This window comes from Pipistrellus kuhlii, unplaced genomic scaffold (assembly GCF_014108245.1).
Source record: "Pipistrellus kuhlii isolate mPipKuh1 unplaced genomic scaffold, mPipKuh1.p scaffold_m20_p_2, whole genome shotgun sequence".
Classification (NCBI taxonomy): domain Eukaryota; kingdom Metazoa; phylum Chordata; class Mammalia; order Chiroptera; family Vespertilionidae; genus Pipistrellus; species Pipistrellus kuhlii.
The window spans coordinates 124,294,105-124,318,314 of NW_023425515.1; the positions used below are offsets into that span (position 1 = coordinate 124,294,105).

Consider the following 24,210-nt stretch of genomic DNA (forward strand, 5'->3'; position numbering starts at 1 on the left):
TCATCAATATCAATTTCTTTCAGCAGTGCTGTGTAGTTTTTATTGTATAAGATTTTCACCTCTTTGTTAATTTCTAAGCACTATATTCTTTTTAATGCTATTTTAAATGAAATTACTTTTGTAACTTTCTTTTTATATGTATTCATTGTGAATAGAAATGCAAGTGTGTGTGTGTGTGTGTGTGTGTGTGTGTGTGTGTGTATTTACTCTGTATATTGCTACTTTGCTGAATTCATTATACTAACAGGTTTTTAAAAATATTTTTGGGTTTTTCTACATATAAGAGCATATCATTTGCAAAAAGATAAGTTTAAGTCTTTTTAATTTGAATGCATTTTGTTTCTTTTTATTTCTAATTACTCAGGCTAGAGTTTCCAGTACTATATTGAGTAGAATTGTTGAAAGTTGGCATCTTTGCTTTGTTCCTAATCTTAGAGGAAAAGGCTTCAGTCATTTATCATTGAGTATGATCACTGTGGGTGTTTTATATATTACTTTTATTAAGTTGAGGATGTTTCTTTCTATTTCTAGTTGATTATTTTTATACTGAAAGGCTGTTGAATTTTGTCAAATTCTTTTTCTGCATTAATATGATCATGTGTTTCTTTTTTTAATCTGTTGATGTGGCATATTGCATTGATCAATTTTTGTACTTTGAACCATTCTTGCATTCCAAGAGTACATCTCACTTGGTCTTGGTGTCTGATTCTTTTAATATACTTCTGCATTCTTTTTGTTAGTATTTTGTTGAGGATTTTCAAATCAGTATTCATAGTATCTTTATCTGGCTTTGGTATTAAGGTAATTCTGCCTTCCTAGAATGCGTTACAAAGTATTTCTTCCTCTTCAACTTTTGTAAAAGTGTGAGAATGTTTAGAATTTGTTTTTCTCTATATGCTCAGTAGAATTCACTGGTACAGTAACCGGGCTTTTTTATCCTGTAAAAAAAAAAAAAAAAAAAAAATCAGTATGTGTGAATTTTTAAAAGCTTAATTGTGAATTTTAAATTATTCCAAGATTATGATATCTGAAGATGCTCTTTAAAAGCAAAACACTCAACTGAATTCATTAAAACTTTGTTTTCATTTGTTTTCTGTGGTTCAGTTACTAAGTTTATATGTATTATGCATTTGAACCCTTTGAAATATTTAATTTGTGAAAATTCATTGTTATTTTGTTTAGTATCTGTAATTTAAACATATTCTACCACAGATGCTTCTTAAGGTTCCAGAGTTAAATTTCTAAATCGAATGCCTAATCTGCCTCTGCTTTTGAGGTTTTCAGTTATTTCTTGGCCCGTGGCCATATAATCACCAGTGCAAAGATTAGAGTAGTGCATTGGCTTTATTCTTCCGTGAGAGCACTCTAAGGCAGTTCAGGGTTTTGCATCTTCCTTGCAGTTCAACAGTCATTCTCTTTTTTGATTTTGGCTTTCAACAGTTTACCTTCAAAGATCTTTTGTTTTCTGACGGTTGAAGAAACTGGCTCAGTGTTACTCGAAGACAATTATTTAATTGTTTACAGATAACTGAAACTCTCTGCGGTGGTTTCTGTGGTGAATCTCTTTATTTTAGTGAAGGCTTGTCATGTTGAAATGATTGGCCATCATTATTTTTAATTATTGAGAAAAATTTAAAACTAAATAGCATCAAAAAACCTTATTCTTTTCTGATTTTGTACTGCATATAACTTTGGATTACAACAAATCTCTTTCCTTTTTAAACGTAAGACATAGCAGATTCAATGCTTGGTTATGCTATTTTAACATAAAGAATCTTACTTTTTAGAAATATTTACTTTATTGAAATAATAAAAATATTTTGAGAATTGTAAGTAAAGATGAACTAATTTTATACAATAGTTTAGAACTTCAAAAACATATCACATCAACAACCCTAATTAACCACAAGGGAACAGTGTAGTAAAGAATATTTTGAATTCTTAATGTAATATTTATACTTAGTGATTTATTTTCATTATTATAAATGTTTCTGAGTATCACTTTGTTTTATTTAAACTTTTTAGTACATTTTCATGAGTGATTTTCCATGGGGGATATATTTCCACTTTTATTAAGCGAGCCAGTAGGAAAATATGATTTGTTTTCCACAGTTGATTTCAGCCAAACTATCAGTAACACATCTGTTTTGTAAAGTTAAATACACCTGGAACATGATACTGTATAATTATTTCCTTACACAATTGTTTAGAACAGTCACATTAACCAACTATTGGACAGCATCTATTGATCACTTACTAGGTGCAGACTATATTCTAAGTGCTTTGCATGTGTTAATTCATTTATGTTACAATTTGCTTCCCTTCTCTTTCTATTTCTTTCCACTTCTGCAGACTGATGTCTCCTAAGACAATAATGTTTAAAACATAGCCCAAGTCAGAAATGGGAGTGGTTTCTATTGTCCACCTAACTTATGGAACTCTCCATTGGGAATTAGGAGACATAGCTAAGTACATAGTATCAAGAGATTCCCTGGATGGGTGCTAAGGTAACTTGGTGAATGCCAATCACAATGGGGAATCACAGGTGAATCACAGGTGGGATCTGCATTCAGTAGATCACGGAGCCACATGAGGTGAGATGGGCAGAAAGAGTACTCAGCTTTGAGAACCTCAGGGATAGAATTTTGAATGGCAAGCCAAACAAGGTGATATAATTTACCAAAGAGCCAGCAGGAGGATGAAAACCAGAACTTGTAAACAGCAAGGTTTGGGCCAGCAGATAGACAAGAAGCCTAGTCTTAAATTTCCAAAGAACAAAAGAGAGAAATACATGCTTTAAACAAATAGCTTAATACATAGAATGATAAGTATTGGCCATATCTTTGAATAAATATGCTGTGTTACATTATATATCATGTCAAATGCTTCCTTATCTTATGGTTATATTTTATCTACATTTGTAAGTAGGATGTTTGATACACATTAATTTTGGGGAGGCAGCTTAGTATGAAAACAGAATGGAATTTGAAATTTAATAGGTTCAGATTTGAATTTCACTTGAGATTTGTGTTATAGGCCTTGAGCAAGCTACTTTCACTCCCACCCCTAGTTCTACAGAAGTATAGTTGACATATAACATTGCATAAGTTTAAGATGAACAAAATTATGATTTGAGATATGTATATGTTGTGCAATGTTTACCACAATAAGTCTAGTTAACAATCATCACCCTATATACTTATAATTTTTTCCCGTTATGACAAGATATTTTAAGATCTTTTAGCACCTTTCAAATATAATATGGTATTGATAATCATAGTTACCATACTATAAGTTACATCCCCAGAACTTATTTATCTTGTAAGTGGAAATTTATACCGTTAGATCGACTTTACCCATTTGCCCAACCCCACAAATTTCACTATCTGGTTACCACTAATCTGTTCTCTATTTCTATGAGGTTTTAAAAATTTCACATGTAAGAAAGATTATGTAGTATTTATCTTTGTCTATATGAATTACTTCACTAATCATAATGCTTTTGAAGTCCTTCCATGTTGTCACAAATGGCAGGATTTCCTTATTTTTTATGGTTCAATAATATTACATTGTATATATAAATACACCACATATTTTTTTTTATCCATATATCCATCTATGGGCACTTAGGTTATTTCCATATTTTGACTAATGTAAATAATGCTACAGTGAACATATAGTCTTTTGATTTAGTATTTTAAAAACTAAAAGTTTGGTTTTACTCTTGTAATTTAAAATTATAATTTAAATAAGTTTTCCTTTTATAAGAAAAAGAAACACTTATAATAAAAGTAGAGGTCCAGAGCACAAAATTTGTGCATGGGTAGGGTCCCTATGCCTGGCTGGTGATCAGGGCCTATCTGGTTTCCCAACTCCCCGCCTTTTTTCCTCACCACCTGCACTCCACCACAGCACGGTTTCCCCCACCTCCCTGTCTCCTTCCCTCGCTCCCTCAATGCCCCATTGTCGCTGCTGGTCACCCACCATTTTCCATGCCGCCCCCTAGTCATTGGCGCATCTCATGGCAAGCAATTGAATTCCCATTCTCGTGGTCAAACTCCTGAGGGGACACTTTGCATATTATCCATACACACACACACACACACACACACACACACACACACACAGGCCAAATGCACAAATTTGTTCACCAGTTACATTGTTATCAGGTATGTTGGCCTGGTATGCGGGATCAGGCCGAAACTGGCTCTCTAACATCCCGAGAGGGGTCCCGAATTGTGAGAGTGTGCATGCCAGGCCTAGGGACCCCACCAGTGTATGACTGGGGCTGGAGAAGGTTGCAGGAGGTTGGTCAGCCGGGGAGGGACCATGGGAGGGCTCCAGGGTGTGTTTGGCCCATCTCGCTCAGTCCCGATCAGCTGGACCCCAGCAGCAAGCTAACCTATTGGTCTTCCCCCTGGTGGTCAGTGCATTCATAGCAACTGGTCGACTGTCTGCCCCCTGGTGGTCAGTGCATGTCATAGTGACTGGTTGACCGGTCAACTGTCTGTCCTCTGGTGGTCAGTGCACATCATAGCGAGTGGTTGAGTAGTCTTAGCATATCATTAGCATATTAAGCTTTGATTGGTTGAACGGACAATGTGGCTACCAGACACTTAGCATGTTAGGCTTTTATTATATAGGAATATAGGATAGAAGATAGACCTATGTAAAAAGATAAAGCTCAAGTTCTAGTCCAGTGGGTTAGTTGGTTGGAGCATCATCCCATATATAAAAAAGGTTTCAGGTTTGATCCCAAGTTAGGGTAATATGGGAGACAATTAATTGAAGTTTCTCTCTCATACTGATGTTCCTCTGTCTTTTTCTGTCTCTTCCTCTCTCTCTCTCTCTCTCTCTCTCTCTCTCTCTCTCTCTCTCTCTCTCTCTCCCTCCCTCCCTCCCTCCCTCCCTCCCTCTCTCATTTAAATAAAAACATATCCTTTGATGAGGATTACAAAAAAGTGGTTCAACATTGAATAAAAAGCCACACAAATCTCTTCAGTGATTCAGTTGCTTTAGGATGATAATATTAATTAATTAAAAATTAAATAAAAGTAGAATGATGACATTAGTTTTGAAAAATTAAAAACTAGAAATATTTTTCAATAGTCTTTAGACATGACAAATAATTGCTATAATGAATAACAAAGTTTTAAAAGATCATTTTGCAAATGCTTTAAAATTTCAAAGTGAGAAAAACTAAACATTGGACATGTTTAAATATTTCTTTCTGATTTTAAACAGTGAAAAATATGAAAATATTAAAAAATGTATTATTTATGAAAATGCTGTGTTGACTTCATTATTATGTCAGTTAAAAGTTAAATGCATATGCTATTTCATTTCCAATTAATATGGCATATTTAGGGAATATTAAAATTTTAGTGTTACAATAGCCAAAGAAATGTCAGTTGTTGACAAACAGTGTGGATCTTGAATTTCTTTTGAGTAATCATTGTAAACTTTGTTCCACATGGATATCTGTATTTGAAGGTAATATTATGTGATTTGTACAATTATTCTTAATTTTTTAAATTGATTTCAGACAGGGAGAGGGAGAGATAAATAGAAACATCAGTGATGAGAGAGAATCATTAATCAGCTGCCTCCTGCACGCCCTACACTGGAGGTCAAGTCCACAGTCCAGGAATTGAACCATGACCTCTTGTTCATAGGTCAATGGTCAACAACCGAGCCATGCCAGCTAGGCAGTACAATGAATGGTTGAAACATTATTGGAAATGTCTGTGCCTGGTAGAAATAACATAAATATGAAGTATGGTAGATATTTGTTTCTCTTATATAATACTGCAAATATTACTAAAATAGCACTTTGGTGTGTTTTCTTTGTGTTAAGTGTGCACTGCCTTTAAAATTTCAGCTTTACTTATTGCTGTCATTTGAACAGGTGTCTCAATGCCTGTACCTACTGCAAAACCAAACACGCCAGAGGAAACTTGGCCAGTTATCCAATTGATGAACTAGTAGACAGAGCCAAACAGTCTTTTCAAGGTAAGAATGTCTATAATTATGTACAAGTTTAGTCTTCTCAATAAATTGTAGTAGTCTTCTAATTTGTTTTACTTACATACATTATATTTTTAGCTTTCTGAAGAGTTTACAAATATTTCAGCTTACCTCATAGATTCAATCAAGTTATAATATTCACATTACTACTAGTCATTCTTTCGTTTTTTTAAGATTCTAAGGTAAGTGACATAATTTGAATTTTATCACCTATTGTAGATTTTATGGAAAAGACAAAAAATAAAAATAAAAATGAAATCCATGACCTTTCGATGTGTGTTAAGGCTTTGTGAACTGAGTGATACACTTTTTAAGATTTCTACTCATTTCTTTGGTCATTTCTGGACCATTAGAAAATTGAGCTAATAAAGTTTTCCCAGAGTCTTGGAAGGAGAAGGTAGACTTTACTATCATCCAATAAAGATAGCCTTCCTTATTCACAGGACTATTGGGCCATGAGGAATGGTACTGGTAAGGAGCCCTACAGAGAACAATTCTCTGTGTTGGTGGCCAGCTACTTCTGATTCATCACCTGCTGGAAAATGTGATTGTCTAGGTATTTCTCTGTATAAAGTAAGACTTATCTTTTACATGAGTCACAGTTGTGTTTTTTGACACATAACTGCTTAAACCATTAAACTTCCCCTTTGTCTTTGTTTATGATATGTGTATATAACATCAGTGTGCTTTTACACCCAACATGACATAATGCATGGTCTCATAATCATGTGGGTTAATAGTTATTGGCAATGTGCTTTTCTTTGAGGGAGTAACTTGGAGTGCTATGTTCAGTATTTCACACCCTGAATCTAGAAAATATGAGTTCCAAATACATTTCTTTAGTCTATGTAAAGCTTTTATCAACATGAATTTGGAATGCTCTTAAAAACAGAGAGAATATAACCTTGGTTGATTTAACACCTCTCAATAATTGTTTTTCTGTTTTTATATTCTTAGCTCAGTCCACTTTTCTATTTCCATTAAACAAGAAATGAAAGGCAACACTCTGATTGTTGCAGTGTTCTGTTTTAGGGTGAGACTAGATATCCCATCTAAGAAAACGTCTGGGCAATTGTCTTTGTAACACAACTACCCTAAGGATTTTTCAAAAATGGCAAAAATTTGCACAGAAACCTAATATACTTAAAAATGATGCTTTTTCTGGCATTCTTACATGGTGTTTGTTTTTTTATGTATCTGTTGGTTAATGGAGATATTAAAATTATATTATATATCCATCAAACACTAAAATTGGAAGGCATACAAATTAGTTTCTTTGATGCACTTTTTCAACATTATGCATTTCTAAGTTCCAACTACATATAACTTAAAAATCTTCTCATTTTACTTTGAAAATTTGTTTGCAAAATATAAAACAGTTAAATCACCATGTAGGAAGTGAAACTATTCTCTGGGCTCCATCATATCTATCCTCATCTATAACCTATACTAATGCTTTGATATGATTGCTTCATGACTTAGTATGGACGCATTTATGTGTTATATCTGACTTGGGGGGGGGGGAGGAGTGAACATAGTATTTATAAAATGCTTATAGAAATACTCTGAACATATCCAACAAGCTTAGCTCTCTGGCATCTTTAGAAATGTCCTCTGAGCAGTAGAGACACAGTGTATTAGTTTTGTCAGGCTTTTATTGGCAGTTAGCATTGACATCCAGATGAGCTGGGCTAATTAAGATGAGTGGTTCAAAGACTATATCTCAGAAGTGGGAATGATTTAGTGGCTGTTTTTAGAGCAAGTATTAGAAAATATTTATTTAGTATTACTTTCATAATCACCATCAATAGATATGTATGTGCCTTTCTGTTTGCAATCATGGAATGTTTGCAATGTAAGGTTTTTCTGTTGTCTTGTTATTTGTAAATTAGCATTGAAACGGAATGCTAGTTTTTGGACTGGTGAGCTCATTTGCTTGATATATGGTGCTGTTACTAAAATATTGAGGTCATAGCTTTCTAGATAAGCCATTGTATTTAGGAAAATTTTAAGTTATCAAGTATTTGATGTTCTGTGCTTAAGAGAGTTAGAATTTGAAACAGTGGTTTGCTGCTTACTAGCCACATGATCTCTTACTAGTACATGACCTCTCCGAACTATGGTCTTCTTATTACTACGATGTTTGGTGTCATTTGAGATAACTTATGTGAAGTAATAGCTGTGTCCTTAGACCTTAATTAAACTGAAGGAATTTAAAATTTAGAAAGAGAAGTCTTAATTTTGAGTGAGAATATTAGAACATCCACAGCATACATTAATGACTAGGATCAAATGACAGATTTTCAAAATCTGTTCTCTGAAAAATGTCTCTATAGTTAGAAATTATTTAGTTTGACAATTATCTTTTATTTTCTTAATTTTAGAAAAATAAATTCATGCTAAGAATGGCCTTGTAATCCTTTTCTACTACAGTAAATAGCAGCCTATAGCTCACATTTTAAAGACATTGAGTTAGTTTATTATCTTTTGTTTTCTGCAAAGGACAGTGGGATTTTAATTGTCTTTCAGAATTCTATATTGGGACTTTAAAATTGTGAAGAATAATTGTAAAGGTAAAGAGAAGAAATAGCCCATTTTCTTAGTTTCATAGTGTTGCATATTTAGTTTCTTTCATAACTTAGGTGTTAGGAATATTTTCTGAACCACAACCCCATAAATTCTTCATTATGTCATTATGAAATTAACTGTCCTATAATGAATAAAGAAGAATAAATATTACTCTTTGAAAGACTATGTTAAATATAAAGTTTAAGTATGCTGCCACTAAATTTTAGCACTATGTTTAAAGTAAGTGGAAATTAAATTTCCCATCCTGAAAATTACATTTGCTTTCTTTCTTTAAATTAAAATTTTTAATGACTGTGTAGAAATACAAAGTGTTTTTTAAAAACTCTGAACAAATTGTGGAATGGGGATTAGAACCCCGGTTGCCTGTCACGATGCAGTGAGATTACAATTTCTTTATGAATAGCATATTTATGAAACATTTTATATTCATAAAATGTATTTTTTAGTGGTCTAATGAATTTGAAAAGACTGAGAGCTAACCCAAAGGTAAGGGAGCATTGAGATTTGTGAAATCATTCTGAATGTAAAGTGGATTTCCAGAGCATTAAAAATATACATTCAGGTGCCAAAATTTTTGAATGGATAGCATTGAAGTCACAATCATTTATGTTTTGAAATAGAAATTTTTGTTTACATATGTGTTTGTTTATTTTCCGGCTTTTTTGCTTTTTCTCTCACTGAACCTTGACATTTTCTTTGACTGTTTTTACCTTCTTTGGTGTGTTTATCATTTTTGTGGACAGTTCTGCATATGAGTATAAGATTTACCAGGTGACTTCTGGGTATCATATCACTGTTTTAACCGACTGCTGGGAAACCTTCCCCCTTCCTTCCTCACCTCTGCCGAGATTTAGGCTTTAAAAATTCCTGGGCATGGCAGTGTCTGGGGGCTAAGTGCTGAGGTTTGACATGCTTGCATTTTAGATATCTAGAAAAACATGTCAAGCAGTGACCAGGACTTTGTTGAGGCCAAAATGAATTTACAAGCTAGTGTTTTCTAGCATATTTGTATTGATTTTTCTCTAGCAGCTAATCAATCAGTTTCAGTGGTCTAAGTGATGGAACAAACCTTTTTAAGTGTGTTGGGTGAGTGGTGTGGAAACAACACCTTTCATTGCTGTCTCTGGAATCAAAATGTAGAGATGATGGATGAGCTGTTTTCATAGCAATCCTGTGCTTTTCTAGATCTCATTTGTGTGTTACTACTTTTTTATCCCTCACAAATCTGAAAAAGCCCTGCAGGATAAGTGTCATAAACAGGTTATAGGAGGTAAAGAAATTAAGATAAAATATTCAAAGCAGAGAGAAAATTTCTTGATTCATAGTGACTTTAGTATTAATTATGAAATTTTAAAAAATGAATTCTGTTTTATTTCAAGGCTTATAAAAAGATACCATCAATTGTGTATAAGATTAATTTTGAAATGCAACTGAAAAACATTGCTTCCTGCTCCTTTAAATCTGAAGATATATGAGCAACATTTGATTTTCTGTTGTGCAAACTTCAGATTGTTGAGTTGAATGGTTTGCATCAAGCCAATTTTGACTGATCACCATAGCAAGGGTTGCTATATATTGATTTTGATCTAAAATAAAAAAAGAGACAAAAAATATAATTGCATACTATTCATTTAAAAGGCAGTTATTTAAATATATTTCATTCCTTTATTTTGTCATTTGTGCTATGTTCAAATAAAATTGAAAAATCTTATTTCTTCTAAAGGATTACTAATGTTAATTTACTTTTTTCCCCCCAAAAAAGAGGATTTCAGGCAGCTTACATTAAATGATTGTATATAATAATTCATCATGAAAATAAAAGCTGTATGAAATGCTGTATTGAATTTGGAATGAGGGAAGATGATTTTACCAACTGATAAATCCTGCCTCTTCAGAGGAATAATGAAATAGTGTGATTTATAGAATTTGAAATGCACGTGCAAAAAGAAATATGTAGTTTATATTGAGAAATGTAATGTTTCTAGGCCATTAACACTAAAAATTATTTTTATACATTCTTTTCTAAGAGACATTGAATAATAAATTAGAAATGCCTTTAGCTGCTTATATATAGAAACTTGCAGTATATTCTCTACTTGGCCTTTTCTTCTGTTTGATTCTTACAAAACCCAAAAATGTATTAAAACATAAATTATAAAATAATTTTAATGGGCAAGCTAAATAAATGCATGAATGTATATAACTTGATAGGGGACATGGTGCCTAAATAGCTGTTTATCAAATACTCAGTTTAAAAAAGCTGAGATTCATCAATTTGATTTGGAGAAAGTTGGTTAAAGCTTTCCATGGCAAAGCAGAGTATAATTTACTGCCTTTTATTTATTCGACTTCTTAGTTTCTAAGCCAATGGTGTTCAGTTCTCTTCAAATGAAATTTGAAAAGTCAAAGCAGTATAGCCATGGTTAGAGTAGATGTGGAGTCCTCCTTAATGAGCTCCCCCCCCCCCCCCCTTTCTTTTTCCTTTTTACACTCTGAGGCCTTTCCTTCGAACCTTTAGGATCCCATCTAAATTGACCAGTTTAGATTATTATTTCTCTGGTGTATTCCTTAACATTTTCTTAAAGGTCTGATAGTAAATATTTTAAGCTTTGTGGAGCATAAGGTCTTTGTTGCAACTATTCATTTCTGCTCTTGTGGCATGCAAATAGCCATAGACAAATACATAAATGAATAGTTGTCGCTGTGTTCCAATAAAGATTTATTTATAACTAGAGGACCTGTCTGTGTATCAGTGAGGTACCTTGGCTTGGCCTGCGCCCTCTTGCAATGTAGGATCCCTCGGGGGATGTCGGAGTTCTGGTGCATAGATTGGTCTCTACCCTGGCAGGCCAGGCCTAGGGACCCCACTGGTGCATGAATTCATGTACTGGGCCTCTAGTATGCATATAAGTTCTTTGGTTAATCTCTTTCCACCCTCCTCCCCCGCGCCCTGCCCTCTGAGATTCATCAATCTGTTCCATGTTTCTATGTCTTTGCATTGAGTGTCTGCCCCTTGGTGGTCAGTGTGCATTATAGCTACCAGTCCAATGGATGAATGGTAACTTAGGCTTTTGTATATATACTAGAGGCCCAGTGCAAGAAATTTGTGCATGAGGCATTTGTGTTCCTCAGCTCAACCTGCGCCCTCTCTAATCTGGGATCCCTTTCACAATCCAGGACTGCATGCTCCCAACTGCTCGCCTGCCTGCCTTCCTGATTGCCCCCAATCATTTCTGCCTGCTAGCCTGATCACCCCCTAACCACTTCCCTGCCAGCCTGATAGATGCCTAACTGCTCCCTTGCCAACCTGATTGCCCCTAACTTCCCTCCTCTGCCAGCCTGGTAACCCCTAATTGCCCTCCCTGCAGGCTTGATCGCCCCCAACTGCCCTCCCTTGCAGGACTGATCCCTCCCAACTTCCCTCCCCTGCTGGCCTGATCACTCACAACTGTCTTCCTCTGCTGGCCATCTTGTGGTGGCCATCTTGTGCCCATATGGGGACAGGATATTTGGACACATGGGGGCAGCCATCTTGTGTGTTGGAGCGACAGCCAATTTGCATATTACTCTTTTATTAGATAGGGTAGAGGCCTGGTGCACAGATGGGGGCCAGCTGGTTTGCCTTGAAGGGTGTTTGGAATTAGGATGGGGGTATCCTTGGGGTGTGGGGAGGCCTGAACAAGCCTGCCTTCAGGCCAGCCATGCCCCCTGGCAACCCAAGTGGAGGCCCTAGGATCTGGGATTTATTTATCTTCTATAATTGAAACTTTGTAGCATTGAGCAGAGGTTTGGGTCAGCCAGGAATTTGGCTTCCTCCATTGCCAGGGAAACCCAAGCCTACTGCTTGCTCTGTGGCCGCAGCCATTTTTGTTGGGATTTATTTATCTTCTATAATTGAAACTTTGTAGCCTTTAGTGGAGGTCTGGGCTAGCCAGGGTGTGCAGGAAACTTGGCCTCCTCCATTGCCAGGGAAACCCAAGCCTCCTGTTTGCTCTTTGTCCACAGCCATCTTGCTTGGATTAATTTGCATACTCACTACAGATTGATTGGTGGGCATGGCTTGTTGGCGTAGTGGAGGTATGGTCAATTTGAATATTACTCTTTTATTAGATAGGACTGTAGACAGGAGTTATGATGAAAAGGTTCAATGGTCAGCTTTGAGGAAAACTAACTTAAATAATACTTTATGGCAGAACTTTCTATAGAAAGTAGTATGATCTATGCTAATGTAGACCATAAATCCATAAGAGAAGGATGTAGTCTTTAGAAACTAATATTGATCTAGAAAAAGAACAGTTGGGCTATTTATTATAGTCACTTGGCACTTTTATAAAACCAAAGCCAAACAATTTCTGTGCATGAAGGATCAGGGTAGAGGGCTGCATTTTCTAAAATACTCTGTAGGTGATTCTAATGTAGAGCCAGGGTGGAAAACTAGAATTGAGAACCATTAGATCAGACAGATTTTTGGTTGAAGATATAAAATGAACTGGTCCTTTCAACCTTTATTGGAGGGATTGTCAGGAAAAAGCCCTGGATGACTAGTAAAGAATGAACCAGGCAAGGGAGTTTGGAGTGACAACAGTGTTGTCAATTGCTGACCTACATGATAGTTAATGGATGGTTTTGAAATCCAAAGGTACTTGATTAAGTTAAAAGGCTCAATGATTTTGTTACCCCCAAAGTATCACAAAAGGGTCAACTGCCATTTAGGCATATTTAATGTGCTGTGTAGGGATTAAAAAATGTAAAACACATGGTCCTGGTCTTCAAGGAACTCCTCCTGGTTTAGAAGGAGAGAGAAGTAAATTGGACTAATGAATATTAAGTATATAGAAGCAGGAAGCAAGTCTTCAGATAAAAATCATTGAGCCTTTATGCCAAAACCGGTTTGGCTCAGTGGATAGAGCGTCAGCCTGTGGACTGAAAGGTCCCGGGTTCGATTCCGGTCAAGGGCACGTACCTTGGATGCGGGCACATCCCCAGTAGGAGATGTTTCTCTCTCATGGACGTTTCTAATTCTCTATCCCTCTCAATTCCTCTCTGTGTAAAATCAATAAAATATATATATTTAAAAATCATTGATCCTTTAATTAAATGTAAACAAGCACCTTTGGATTTTGAAAACACCCCCTATCAGTCTAGGGTGGTGTCAACAAACCAACAACACTGTGTTGCCTCTCTACCTTCCCTAGCTCTTGGTTTCTTTTTCTAGTCAACCAGAGCTCTTCCTCAGATTCCCTCTGAACACATAGTTCTTTTAGCCACTGGCATGTGGTTACAATGAATATTCCTGATGAAATCTTTTTGTCATTCTGAATCTTGAGGTTGATATGATTCTGGAGGTCTATGAAAGAAAGTAATCAAATAATGACTCTAACTGAAATAACTTTTGGATTATATAATTTTTGTTTTTCCATTCATTCAACAAATATTTATTGTCTGTATTTAGAAACAGATCATATTTCTGCTAATAGGCACGTTCTTTAGAAACGTAGGGAAAAGGTCCAGCTGGTGTGGCTCAGAGGTTGAATGTTGGCCCATGACCAGGAGGTCACAGTTCGATTCCTGGTCAGAGCACATGCCTGGGTTGCAGGCTCCATCTCCAATAGGGAGTGTGCAGGAGGCAGCCAATTGATGTTTCTCCCTCTCCCTTCCTCTCTCTGAAATCAATAAAAACATATTTTAAAAAAATAGAAAAATAAGGATAAGGGTACATTATCATAATCAGCCTTAGATTACTTCTTCCAATAAGATAGGCCAGTGGGTAATGTTTGCCGATAATTGAGTAAACAGCTTGTCTTTGCTGTAGGAAACAAGGATTAAGTCCTAAGGCTGTTTTACAGAATGACATTTGCTCAAAATTCTCTGAGTTTTCATAGTTCAGAGTACATGTAATCTAAAATATAGCCAATTTGGGGCTTCTGGGAATACCTTCTTGTATCCATCCATAGGAAAACTAGAGTAATTAACACCCCACTGTTACTGGAGATTGTTATTCTTTCCCTCTATTGTGTTCTACAAAACAACTTGCAAATATGCAAATACATTTAATATATATTTATTTATTATAATAAATAAAATAATGAGACCTGAGAAAGCAGGAAATTAGGCTATAGTCACATAGGTTAGTTTGACAGAACTTTTTGAAAGTTTATTTTCTGTATGGCAAACATACAAACAAAACAGTTTGGCATTAGATTTGAAAGAAAATTTTCACATGGACTTGTTTAGTGAGTACTGAGAGATGTAGTAGGTCTCAGCAGCATCCTTTTAGCACTCAGATTCATATACTGTGTTTCTTAGAGTTGTATATTTTGGCATTCCTTGTTAAAATTTGCATCCGTGCCTGGAAAATCGTAACACTCTGAAAGGATTTCTTGGGAGTACATTCTAAGTATTTGTGACTCTCTAGTGATCAGCCTCACTTCTTTAGCCATCCGGCACCAGAAAGGAGTCCCGTCTCAGAGGCTAATAATAGCCCAGGGGTTTGCTCACGCACTCTATGTTATTCGATGAGGTAGTACTTCTGGGTACAGGACAAAGATACTAGAATTTGTTTTTGTTTGTATTTCTCTTCCTTAAAAATTTTCTGTTTAAAAAATATATTTTGTATTGTACATATCTTAGTACACTAGTATAGAGTATAACTAATAAATATGTGTTCAGATGTATTATAAATTATTTTTTATTATATGCGATTAAGCTTTTATTGCTTATTAATTATGTCATTCTATACATTTTTAAGTAAACAGAATTTGAGAAAATGTACTTTTAGGTTTTTTGTGTTTTTTTTTAACCTATTCAGATAAGTGATTTTTCAAAACACGGAGCTAAGTAACTTAGAGAACAAATAGCCTGCCCATTTTCCACTGTGAACCTAGTTCTTTCAGCCAGGCATGAATTGAGTAGGGCAGCAGAGGTCTTTGCTCTCTGTCAAGGTCCCAAGGTGCCTGTATTCTGTTTTGATTGAGTGCAAATCCATCTGCATTTGAGATCAAATAAGCAGATAATGAAGTTTATGCCCTTTGGAGGAAAACTGAAGTACTGAGGGAGGCTTGCCATGCATCTCTGCTCAGAGGCTGAGAGATTACCCTCCCAGCACATGTTCCCCTTTCCTTCCATCTGGGTTTAGGTCACTGGAGGACTGAACCAGAGGGCACTGGATCAGGCATCTGTGACAGTGTGTAGATGGGTTTAGTAGGTGCTCAATAAATGTGGAATGAGTAGCTAATCCTGAATTGATTATGCCTGATGAAATTCCATGTTCAACTGGGAACCTCTAATGAAAACACAACCTGGAAAAGCTATATGTCTGAAGTAGGCAGGAGATCTTGCTTCATGTCAGCTGCTCTTCAGGCACAATTGAGTACTGGGTCTTTAAACACAGGCTTGATTTTATGACATCAGATATTTAGTGGTGGTGGTTTTCCAAGATTTGCATCAGAAAAATTATTACTTTTGGAAATTATTTCCTGATGTTAACAGGTAACTTTCATTTCACTAAATGGGTATATCCACTTAGAGCCATGTTTACAGTTGTAAGTAAATATATATTTATTTGCTTTGATATTTTTCTTTTACAAAACAGAATTCTACAAATGATTTTTTTGTGACAAGGAGACAAAAGTTAATCCAGGGTTTGCCTTTAGAGTTTGAGCTGAGGCTGGTCTGACTCTGAGATTATTTTGGTGAACTTTAAAGTCTGAATGTTAGTTTTGGAAGGTTGTTTAATGGAATTTTAATAGTCCTGGAAAGATGTAAAAGTGATACCGCTACCTGGTGGTTTGTAAACCTGACCTTTGTGAGATGTTTTCTGGGCAAAAGTACTCCTTTATGATGCCAGCAGCTTTTATTGATTCTGCAGAGTCTGCAGTTTTCTAACACTGGCTGTCAATTCATTCCAGCTGAAAAATTATTAAATTTCTTCTCTAGGTTGTGTGGATATTAAATTGCAGTAAACACTTGCACAATGTCAGGTACAGTGAGCACAATTTTCTGCGTGAAAAAAATGTTTGTTAGTGAGACCTTGGCTGTTCTTCAGAGGTTATAAATTTTTTATATCTTTTTATTTGGTGTTCTCAGTTACATATATTTTTTTTATTTCTCTTGGTGAGTTCCAGCACATTTCTTGTTATTTGTAATATAAGAAAGAAAAGTTTGATTTAGATTGCTGACTTTAAAAAAAAAAAATATGCCCTTTAGTTAATCATTTCCGGTACTGTCAACAATAGAAGGGTGAGAACCTGGGGGTGAGGGATTAACCAGTGAAAATATAATCTATAATAATAAAAGGGCAATATGGTAATTAGACCGGATGTCATTCCAGAGAGAGCTGAGGCCTGAGAAAAGCCTGGTCCCGGGGTGCCAGCAGTAAGCCGATGCCGGCAGCCATGGGAAGGAAGGCTACTCTTGCACAGATTTCGTGCATCAGACCTCTAGTTGGAGAATAACGAGAAAGATCTGATGAAATTGAATGAATTGAATGAATAAAGGAAGGGATGAAAGATTAGATGATCATCCGCTCCACATAGATTTGTTTGGTTTGTTGAATTTTAGTTAAGGACGGTGAACAATGGTGAGGTGGTAATCATTTATTGGAAGTGGGTCTTAAACTTTACTTTTTCTATAAATAATATCTAGACCTCTGGAGTGTGTGTTCAGAATACAGACATCTGGCCAGGTTCCCAATTCAGTAGTTCTGCCATAGGCCCAGGAATTTGTATTTTCAAATGAATCACTGTAAATAACAGCTCAGATGCAGGTGTGTGAGGACCTCTCTAGAAACTTTTGTCTAGACAACTTTCTTGGATTAAGTACACTAAATCATTTGATCAAAATAGTCAGTGGAAGTGGAGAAGAAATGCATTATTTTCGTGAGGAAATAAAATAAAAACCTGGGCTTGTTTTTTCATGTAATTGATGACGTGTGGCCTTTCATTACGTTACGTTGGGGTGCTTCCAAGTACAGGTTCCTAGGCTCCACCTCAAGGTCTTCTGATTCTGTGAGGTAGGCTGAAAATTGGCAATGCTGTGTATTTTTTTTTTTAAAGCAGCTTTGTTTTTTGTTTGTTTGTTTGTTTGTTTGTTAACTAAGGATTTCCCCCCATTGATTTTTAGAGAATGGAAAAAAGGGGGGAGAGGGGAGAAGGAGAGAGAAACATCTATGAGAGAAAGACATGTTGATTGCTTGCCTCCTGCATGCACCCTGACAGGGTAGGGGATGAAACCTGCAACCCAGATATATGCCCTTGACCCTTGACTGGAATAAATCCCAAAACCCTTCCATGTGCATGTGTGAGCCAACACTCTAACCACTGAGCACACCAGCCAGGGCAGCAGTCTAGTTCTTTTGATCTGTACATTTTTATAGATTTCCTCCTTTTCCAGGATCACTTTTATTTTGTGAGTTGGAATTGGGCCTTTCAAGGAAGGAAGAGTGTCACCCTGTTACTTAACTAAGATGGGAAATAGATACATCAGTACTTGAAACATTTGATAAAGTAAAACTGATTTGTTCCTAAGTTTGGAATTGATCAATTTTGTTTGATCATACAATAACCTGATATTCCGAGAATTTACTTTTAACATAATAAATTATACCATGAAGACTTCTTCACGAGAAATCTGGAAGCCACCTGGTTTTCCCTCTTTTGTTTCCTGCCTATCCCTATAGTTTCAGTTACAACTTTATGAGTAAATCAAAGAATTACATCTTAGGAGGACACGTGTGCTATTATCTTTAGCCTTTCATTTCCAGATGAGGAGCATGAAGCCTAAAGAGGATAAGTGTCACCACTAAGCTCCTGTCCACCCACCCAAAAATCTCTTAACACTGTTGGGAAAGACAGCTCAGGGCATATGGGCGAGGGGGGAGGGAGAGAGTGGGGACATGTGAGTAGAAAGAAAAGTTGTGGGCTAGAAAACTAAGTGGTAGCCTCTCAGCAGAGGAGAGGCTTCAGTGCAAGAAGGGTGGTTTGCATTTGTAGGAAAATACAATTCCACTTTGGATCCAAGTCCATGAGGCCCCACGTGACTATAATACTCTCCATTCCACTCTCACCTGCTCATGCTGTCCCCAACCTTTTATCTCCAAGCTATCCTTCTTTAGCTCTTTGAACATAGCACCTTCTCTTCCCCTTTTTCTGAAAGTTTTCATCTATCTCTTTCATATTAAAGTGCCAGCTTAAATATCACCTCTCAGGGGCTCTTCTCTGACCAAACTTTCAAGGGAATCTCTTTCCTTTTATTCTCTACCACTAGTGGCCCAGTGCACAAAATCCATGCACGGGGAAGGAGGGTGTCCCTCAGCCCAGCCCACACCCTCTCCAATCTGTTACCCCTCGGGGGATGTCCAACTGCCAGAGATGTTCCTGTGGGATCAGGTCTAAACCGGCAGCCGAACATCCCTCTTGCAATCCGGAACTGCTGGCTCCTAACCGCTCAACTGTCTGCCTGCTCGATCGCCCCTAACCATTCTGCCTGTCAGCCTGCTCGCCCCCAACTGCCACTCCCACCCCCATTGGCCTGATCAGCCCCAAATGCCCTCCCCTGCCACCCTCATGGCCCCCAACTGCCCTCCTTGGCCAGAGGCCCTCTGTGGCTGGGAGGCCCTCCCTCTCTCTGTGGCCAGGCATGGAACGCTTGCCTCGTCACTGTGGCAGCGAAGCAAGCATTTTGACAGGCCGCTCACACTGCCCGCTCTCAGGACCCCCTCCCCACCCATCCTTGAGGCTGAGGGACTCTGGTGGGGCCAAAATGACTGGGCATCACCATCTTGCGGCTATGGGCACTGCCATCTTTGTGGTGGAGTGACAGTCAATTTGCATTTTCCTTCTTTATTAGATGGGATATCACACTGTTTATTTCCTCCAAAACATTTATAGTAATTTTTTACTTTGGAGCTATTTGTTTCTTCATTTCTTTAAAAATTCAAAAAACATTTTTTCAATTAGTTTACATTCAATATTATTTTGTATTTGTTTAAGGTGTCCAGCATAGTGCTTAGACAATCATATGCGTTATGCTTTACCAAATGTTCCCTGTGGTATTTGCAGGACCCAACTGGCACCATTCACAGTTATTACAATATTATTGACTATATTTCCTATGCTGTTGCTGTACTTGACATCCCCATGACTATTTTGTAAATACCAATCAGTACTTCCCAATCTCTTCACCTTTTTCTTTATTCTTCTTTATTCTGAGAAGTTAGTGAGAATGCCCGTTTAATTCATCACTGGAGTTTAGAGTTTGGCACAGCACAGGACATATAGTGGGCCCATAATAAATATTTGTTGAAAAAAAAAAATGCCTGAATAAAAAAAATATAGCTTATAAATTAATAGAATTCTATGAAATTTAGATTTGTTTAAAAACATTCTTCATAATGACGTCTGCTGTTTTAGAGCAAAGCATAAACAACATAAGCTACAGAAATTCCTTTCTACATCTTCATCTTATTAGGAAAAACATTTGCTTTTCGTAAATATCTCCAGTGGGTGTGAAGTGACAGACTTCAGTACTGGGAATAGGAATAGTAGCGATGTTTCACAAGCTATGTTTGATCCGTGTGTGTGTGTGTGTGTGTGTGTGTGTGTGCGCACGCACACATGTGCTTGAGTGTACTCACATGTGCATTCCTGTGTTACCTGATAAGTAGGATTATCAAGGCCCAGAAATATGGTGGATCCCAACCAAATCCAGAAGAAAGTTCAGAAAGTCATCAAAACAGAGATCTGAGGCAGAATTCAAAGTTAGAGCATTAAACCAGAAAAGTAGAGAGAAAATAAACCAACCAACAACATGGAGAATAAATGGGAGAATATCCCAGCTAGTCAGTTAGAATGGGGCCATGTTGCTTATCACTTGAAAAGTGTTGGACTTGACTCAAAGCTTACAGTCTTTTAGTGCAATGGATAGGTCTACTTTTGGACTGAATAAATGTGAACCATTTAAGCTTAGTTGACTGCTTATAGATTTTATAAGCATTAAAAAATAATCCACGATTTACCAGATCTGGAGAATCAACATTTCCAGTTTCCTTCTCTTGTAATAGCATGCGGATAAACTATTGAAAAATCCTTGTGGACTATTCCATGGTGGCCTCTACTGAATCATGTCTCCCAATCTTCATGCTCTGTGCATACCCCTGCCACATTGACTGTCTGGTGGCCACATGTCTTGCTTTGGCCAGTGGAACATTAGAAAACATGATGTAAGCAGAGGTTTGGTAAGCCCTTGCATAGTCGGGCTCATTCATGTGGGGTGTTAGGAGTCCTGAACTGCCATATAAGGAGGTCTGACAGTATCATATGGACAAAGAGAGGTACATAGGCAGCCCACAGATATTCCACTGCTCAGCTGAGATGTGAAGAAGTCATAGTGAATGTTCCAGCCAATACACTGATCAGAACTGTCTAGATTGCATAATTGTGAGCAATACTCAATTATTATTTTAAGCCATTAACTTTTTGTGTATTGTGCAGCAACAAGAATACTAGGTATTTTTTAAATGTATTTTTAATATTAAAATGTCACAATGCCTTTATTATATTTACAGATTATAATAAAGATCAACCAAATAGAGTCAGAATTGTTTTCATTAAACCAAACCTGGTGGTAATAATAGGATTATGCTTTAAACAATTGCTGGCATATCACCAAGAACTTTTAAGGGTACCTTATTGTCTATAATTCAGTCAGTAAGCAATTATATCATTGGGTTTTAAGAGCAGGCATTCAGATAAAAATCTAAAATGCTCTGGCATTTTGGTTAAGAGCAGAATGGGTTCAATTCTGCTTCCATAGTTCATTAGCTCTGTGACTTTACAAAAGCTGTTTATTTTCTCTCAGCCTCAATTTTCCCATCTGGAAAATAGGGATAAAGCATACTTATCCAATAAAGAGCATGAATATTAAACAAAATAACTTAATGCTAAGTCTGTGATACTTTGAGAATATTTAATAAATGGTTGCTTATTGTTGTTATTAACAATAATAAAAAGAGGGCAAGAAGAAGGACAAGGAACAGGAGAAAATAAGTTACTACTAAAAAAAAGCTGTTGATACTTTAATTAACTTATTTTCCTTTCTAATGCTTCTATGCATTTTTGCACAAATCCACATGTTTTCACATGCCTGTGCCTGGGCTGCTGCAAAGAAACACTGGGCTATAAATGTGCTTCTCACATTTAAAGTGTATGCGGATGACATTTGTTTCCTAGGTCTTGGGTGGGAACTGTGAATCTATGTTCTGAGCCCCAGGTCATGCTGATAATGCTGGTCCTTTGATCACACTGGTAGAAAGGGCCTAGAGGTGGCATGAGACTCATGACCCTTCATATTTTGGCTTAAATCTCTTTCCAGTCACCATTTCTTACCATCCTGCACCACATTTGTTCTCCAGTGGCAGCATTTTTTCTTCATACAGCTGTGATAGTGGTTGCCAGGTTTAAATTGATTTGTTTAAATGTTCATATCCTTGACGTTACCTCCTCCGATAAGAACTGCTTGGGTCTTACTTATTGTGATATCACAATTAATGTTCAAGTAAGTGTGCTTTAAATGCATGCATGTCCTTATTATCTTCATAACTGTAAACTGGAAATTTTCTCTTTATCAACTGGAAGTAGTGAATGTTCTCAGAATGAACCTTCTAAATGTCTGGCTGTGGATCCTGGAGTTGGAAGGAATAGTCAACCAGTACCCTTGATTGGTAATGAGAGAAAAAGAGATTGTTCACAGGTGTGAAGTAATTTAGGAGAGGATTGGGCACAGTGAAAACTATTTTTTGTGAATATTGATGCACAACCTTTCTTTCTTTCTTTCTTTCTTTCTTTCTTTCTTTCTTTCTTTCTTTCTTTCTTTCTTTCTTTCTTTCTTTCTTTCAATTTCTTCCTTTCTTAATTTCTAATTTCTTTCTTAATTTCTTAATTTGTTTCTTCTTTCTTCTTTCCTTCTTCCTTCCTTCCTTCCTTCCTTCCTTCCTTCCTTCCTTCCTTCCTTCCTTCCTTCCTTCTTTCTTTCTTTTTTTCTTTCTTTCTTTCTTTTTCTTTCTCTAGCTATCTATCTATAAATAATGACAAACTAGATAATGCTTGAAACAAAACAAATGCTTTACTTAGAAAATGTTGAAGAAAATGTATAAGTGAATTTATTTCTGTTTTTGCTTCTGTACTTGTTCATTCTGGCTACATGCATGCTTTATTTTTTAGACTAGAAATAATTTATGTACAATGATCTGACCTTCATTGAAAGTAGTACCCACTTGAAGATATAATTCACTATGTAATTAGTTTTAGTAACAAAAGGGGGATATGAGAAACTTGGCACTATGTTAAGTAGACAACAAATGAAATAAAGATTGAAAAAATAATTTCTCTAACTGCTTTAGCCCAGCATTTGAATGTTTTCAGCAATATTATCTTTGCAGCTAGATTTCCAAGCAGTAAGTGCTTTTTTTATAAGTTTGTAAATATTGCAACCATATAAAAATATACCTCTCCCTGTGAATTTAGAAAATCTTTAATGTTTTGCCCAGAATGATTAACATTTTTCATTTTATTGTATATTTCTTGACTTAAAATGATGATATTTAAAATAGTTTACTTTTGAGTAAATAGAAGAGAATGGTTGAGTTTTTTCCCCTAATACATTAGCCAAGGTTTGTATGTAATTTAATCTTATTATTATTACTATTATTTGTTTATTTAACAAACATCTTTCAAGTATGTGTAAAGTGGAGAATTTGTGAGACTGAAATGCTGTTTACATTTTATATTTTCTGTAGTGACTGCTTGAACATTAAAAGAAACAATTTGTAATTTATAATTCTGACTTCAGAGAAAGTTATAAAACGAATATATATTTTCTTCACTATAATATAGAATTTACTAAAACATAAGGTGCTGCTTAAAGATAGCTGGCTTGTTCAGAATAATTTAAATAAAAGGAAATGTAAATGGAGACTTGAACCAATGTATTTTAGGTAAGATATTTCTCAAATTGGGAATCAGCTAATTCTTGACATCTAATCACATAATTATATAATCAGTCACCATATTGCTGACTATTCTTAAACATTGACTCCAAGAAGCAGAATTGCTGTCCCCGAGTAAAAAAATAAAAATAAAAGAAAATGTGTTTTATATGCTGCAGGGTATTTATTATATTCTGCCACCAAAAAAACATAAAATAGAACCTTTATATGGTACTGATTATATTCCTTGTTTTATTTTTATTCTTATTTTGTGAGAGTGACTTATTTTTTAATGAATACAGGGGTGATTATAAATACATCCAGACATTATGCTGTTTTATGAGCCCTTAAATATTAATAACATTATCTAAGAAGTGAGAATGTGCTTTCAACCTCTAGCTTTTCATTTCATCCTCCCAGTCACTGAATGAATTATAGGTGCTGTGTCTGTTCCTGTTGTACTGAAGCATAGAGAGAGAAGGTGCACTGCACATCTGAGAGGAGTGTTGGAATACAGATTTCCTGGCTGATGGGCTGCTGCACTTTGCACTGAGGCATGGCTGCCCCTCAGGGCGAGTGCTATGCTCAAATACTTGATTGTGCAAATGCATTGT

General features: G+C 36.2%; 1 protein-coding gene across 6 annotated transcripts in view; it reads left to right on the plus strand.

Annotated features, from left to right (window-relative positions):
• Positions 1–24,210, plus strand: part of CDKAL1 (CDK5 regulatory subunit associated protein 1 like 1) — a 625,188-nt gene that overhangs the window by 292,107 nt on the left and 308,871 nt on the right. For all 6 annotated transcript variants that reach the window (XM_036448124.1, XM_045584325.1, XM_036448129.1 and 3 more), the window contains one exon: positions 5,909–6,012. In XM_036448124.1, coding sequence (XP_036304017.1) covers positions 5,909–6,012 — 104 coding nt within the window. The remainder of the gene's footprint in view (positions 1–5,908; positions 6,013–24,210) is intronic.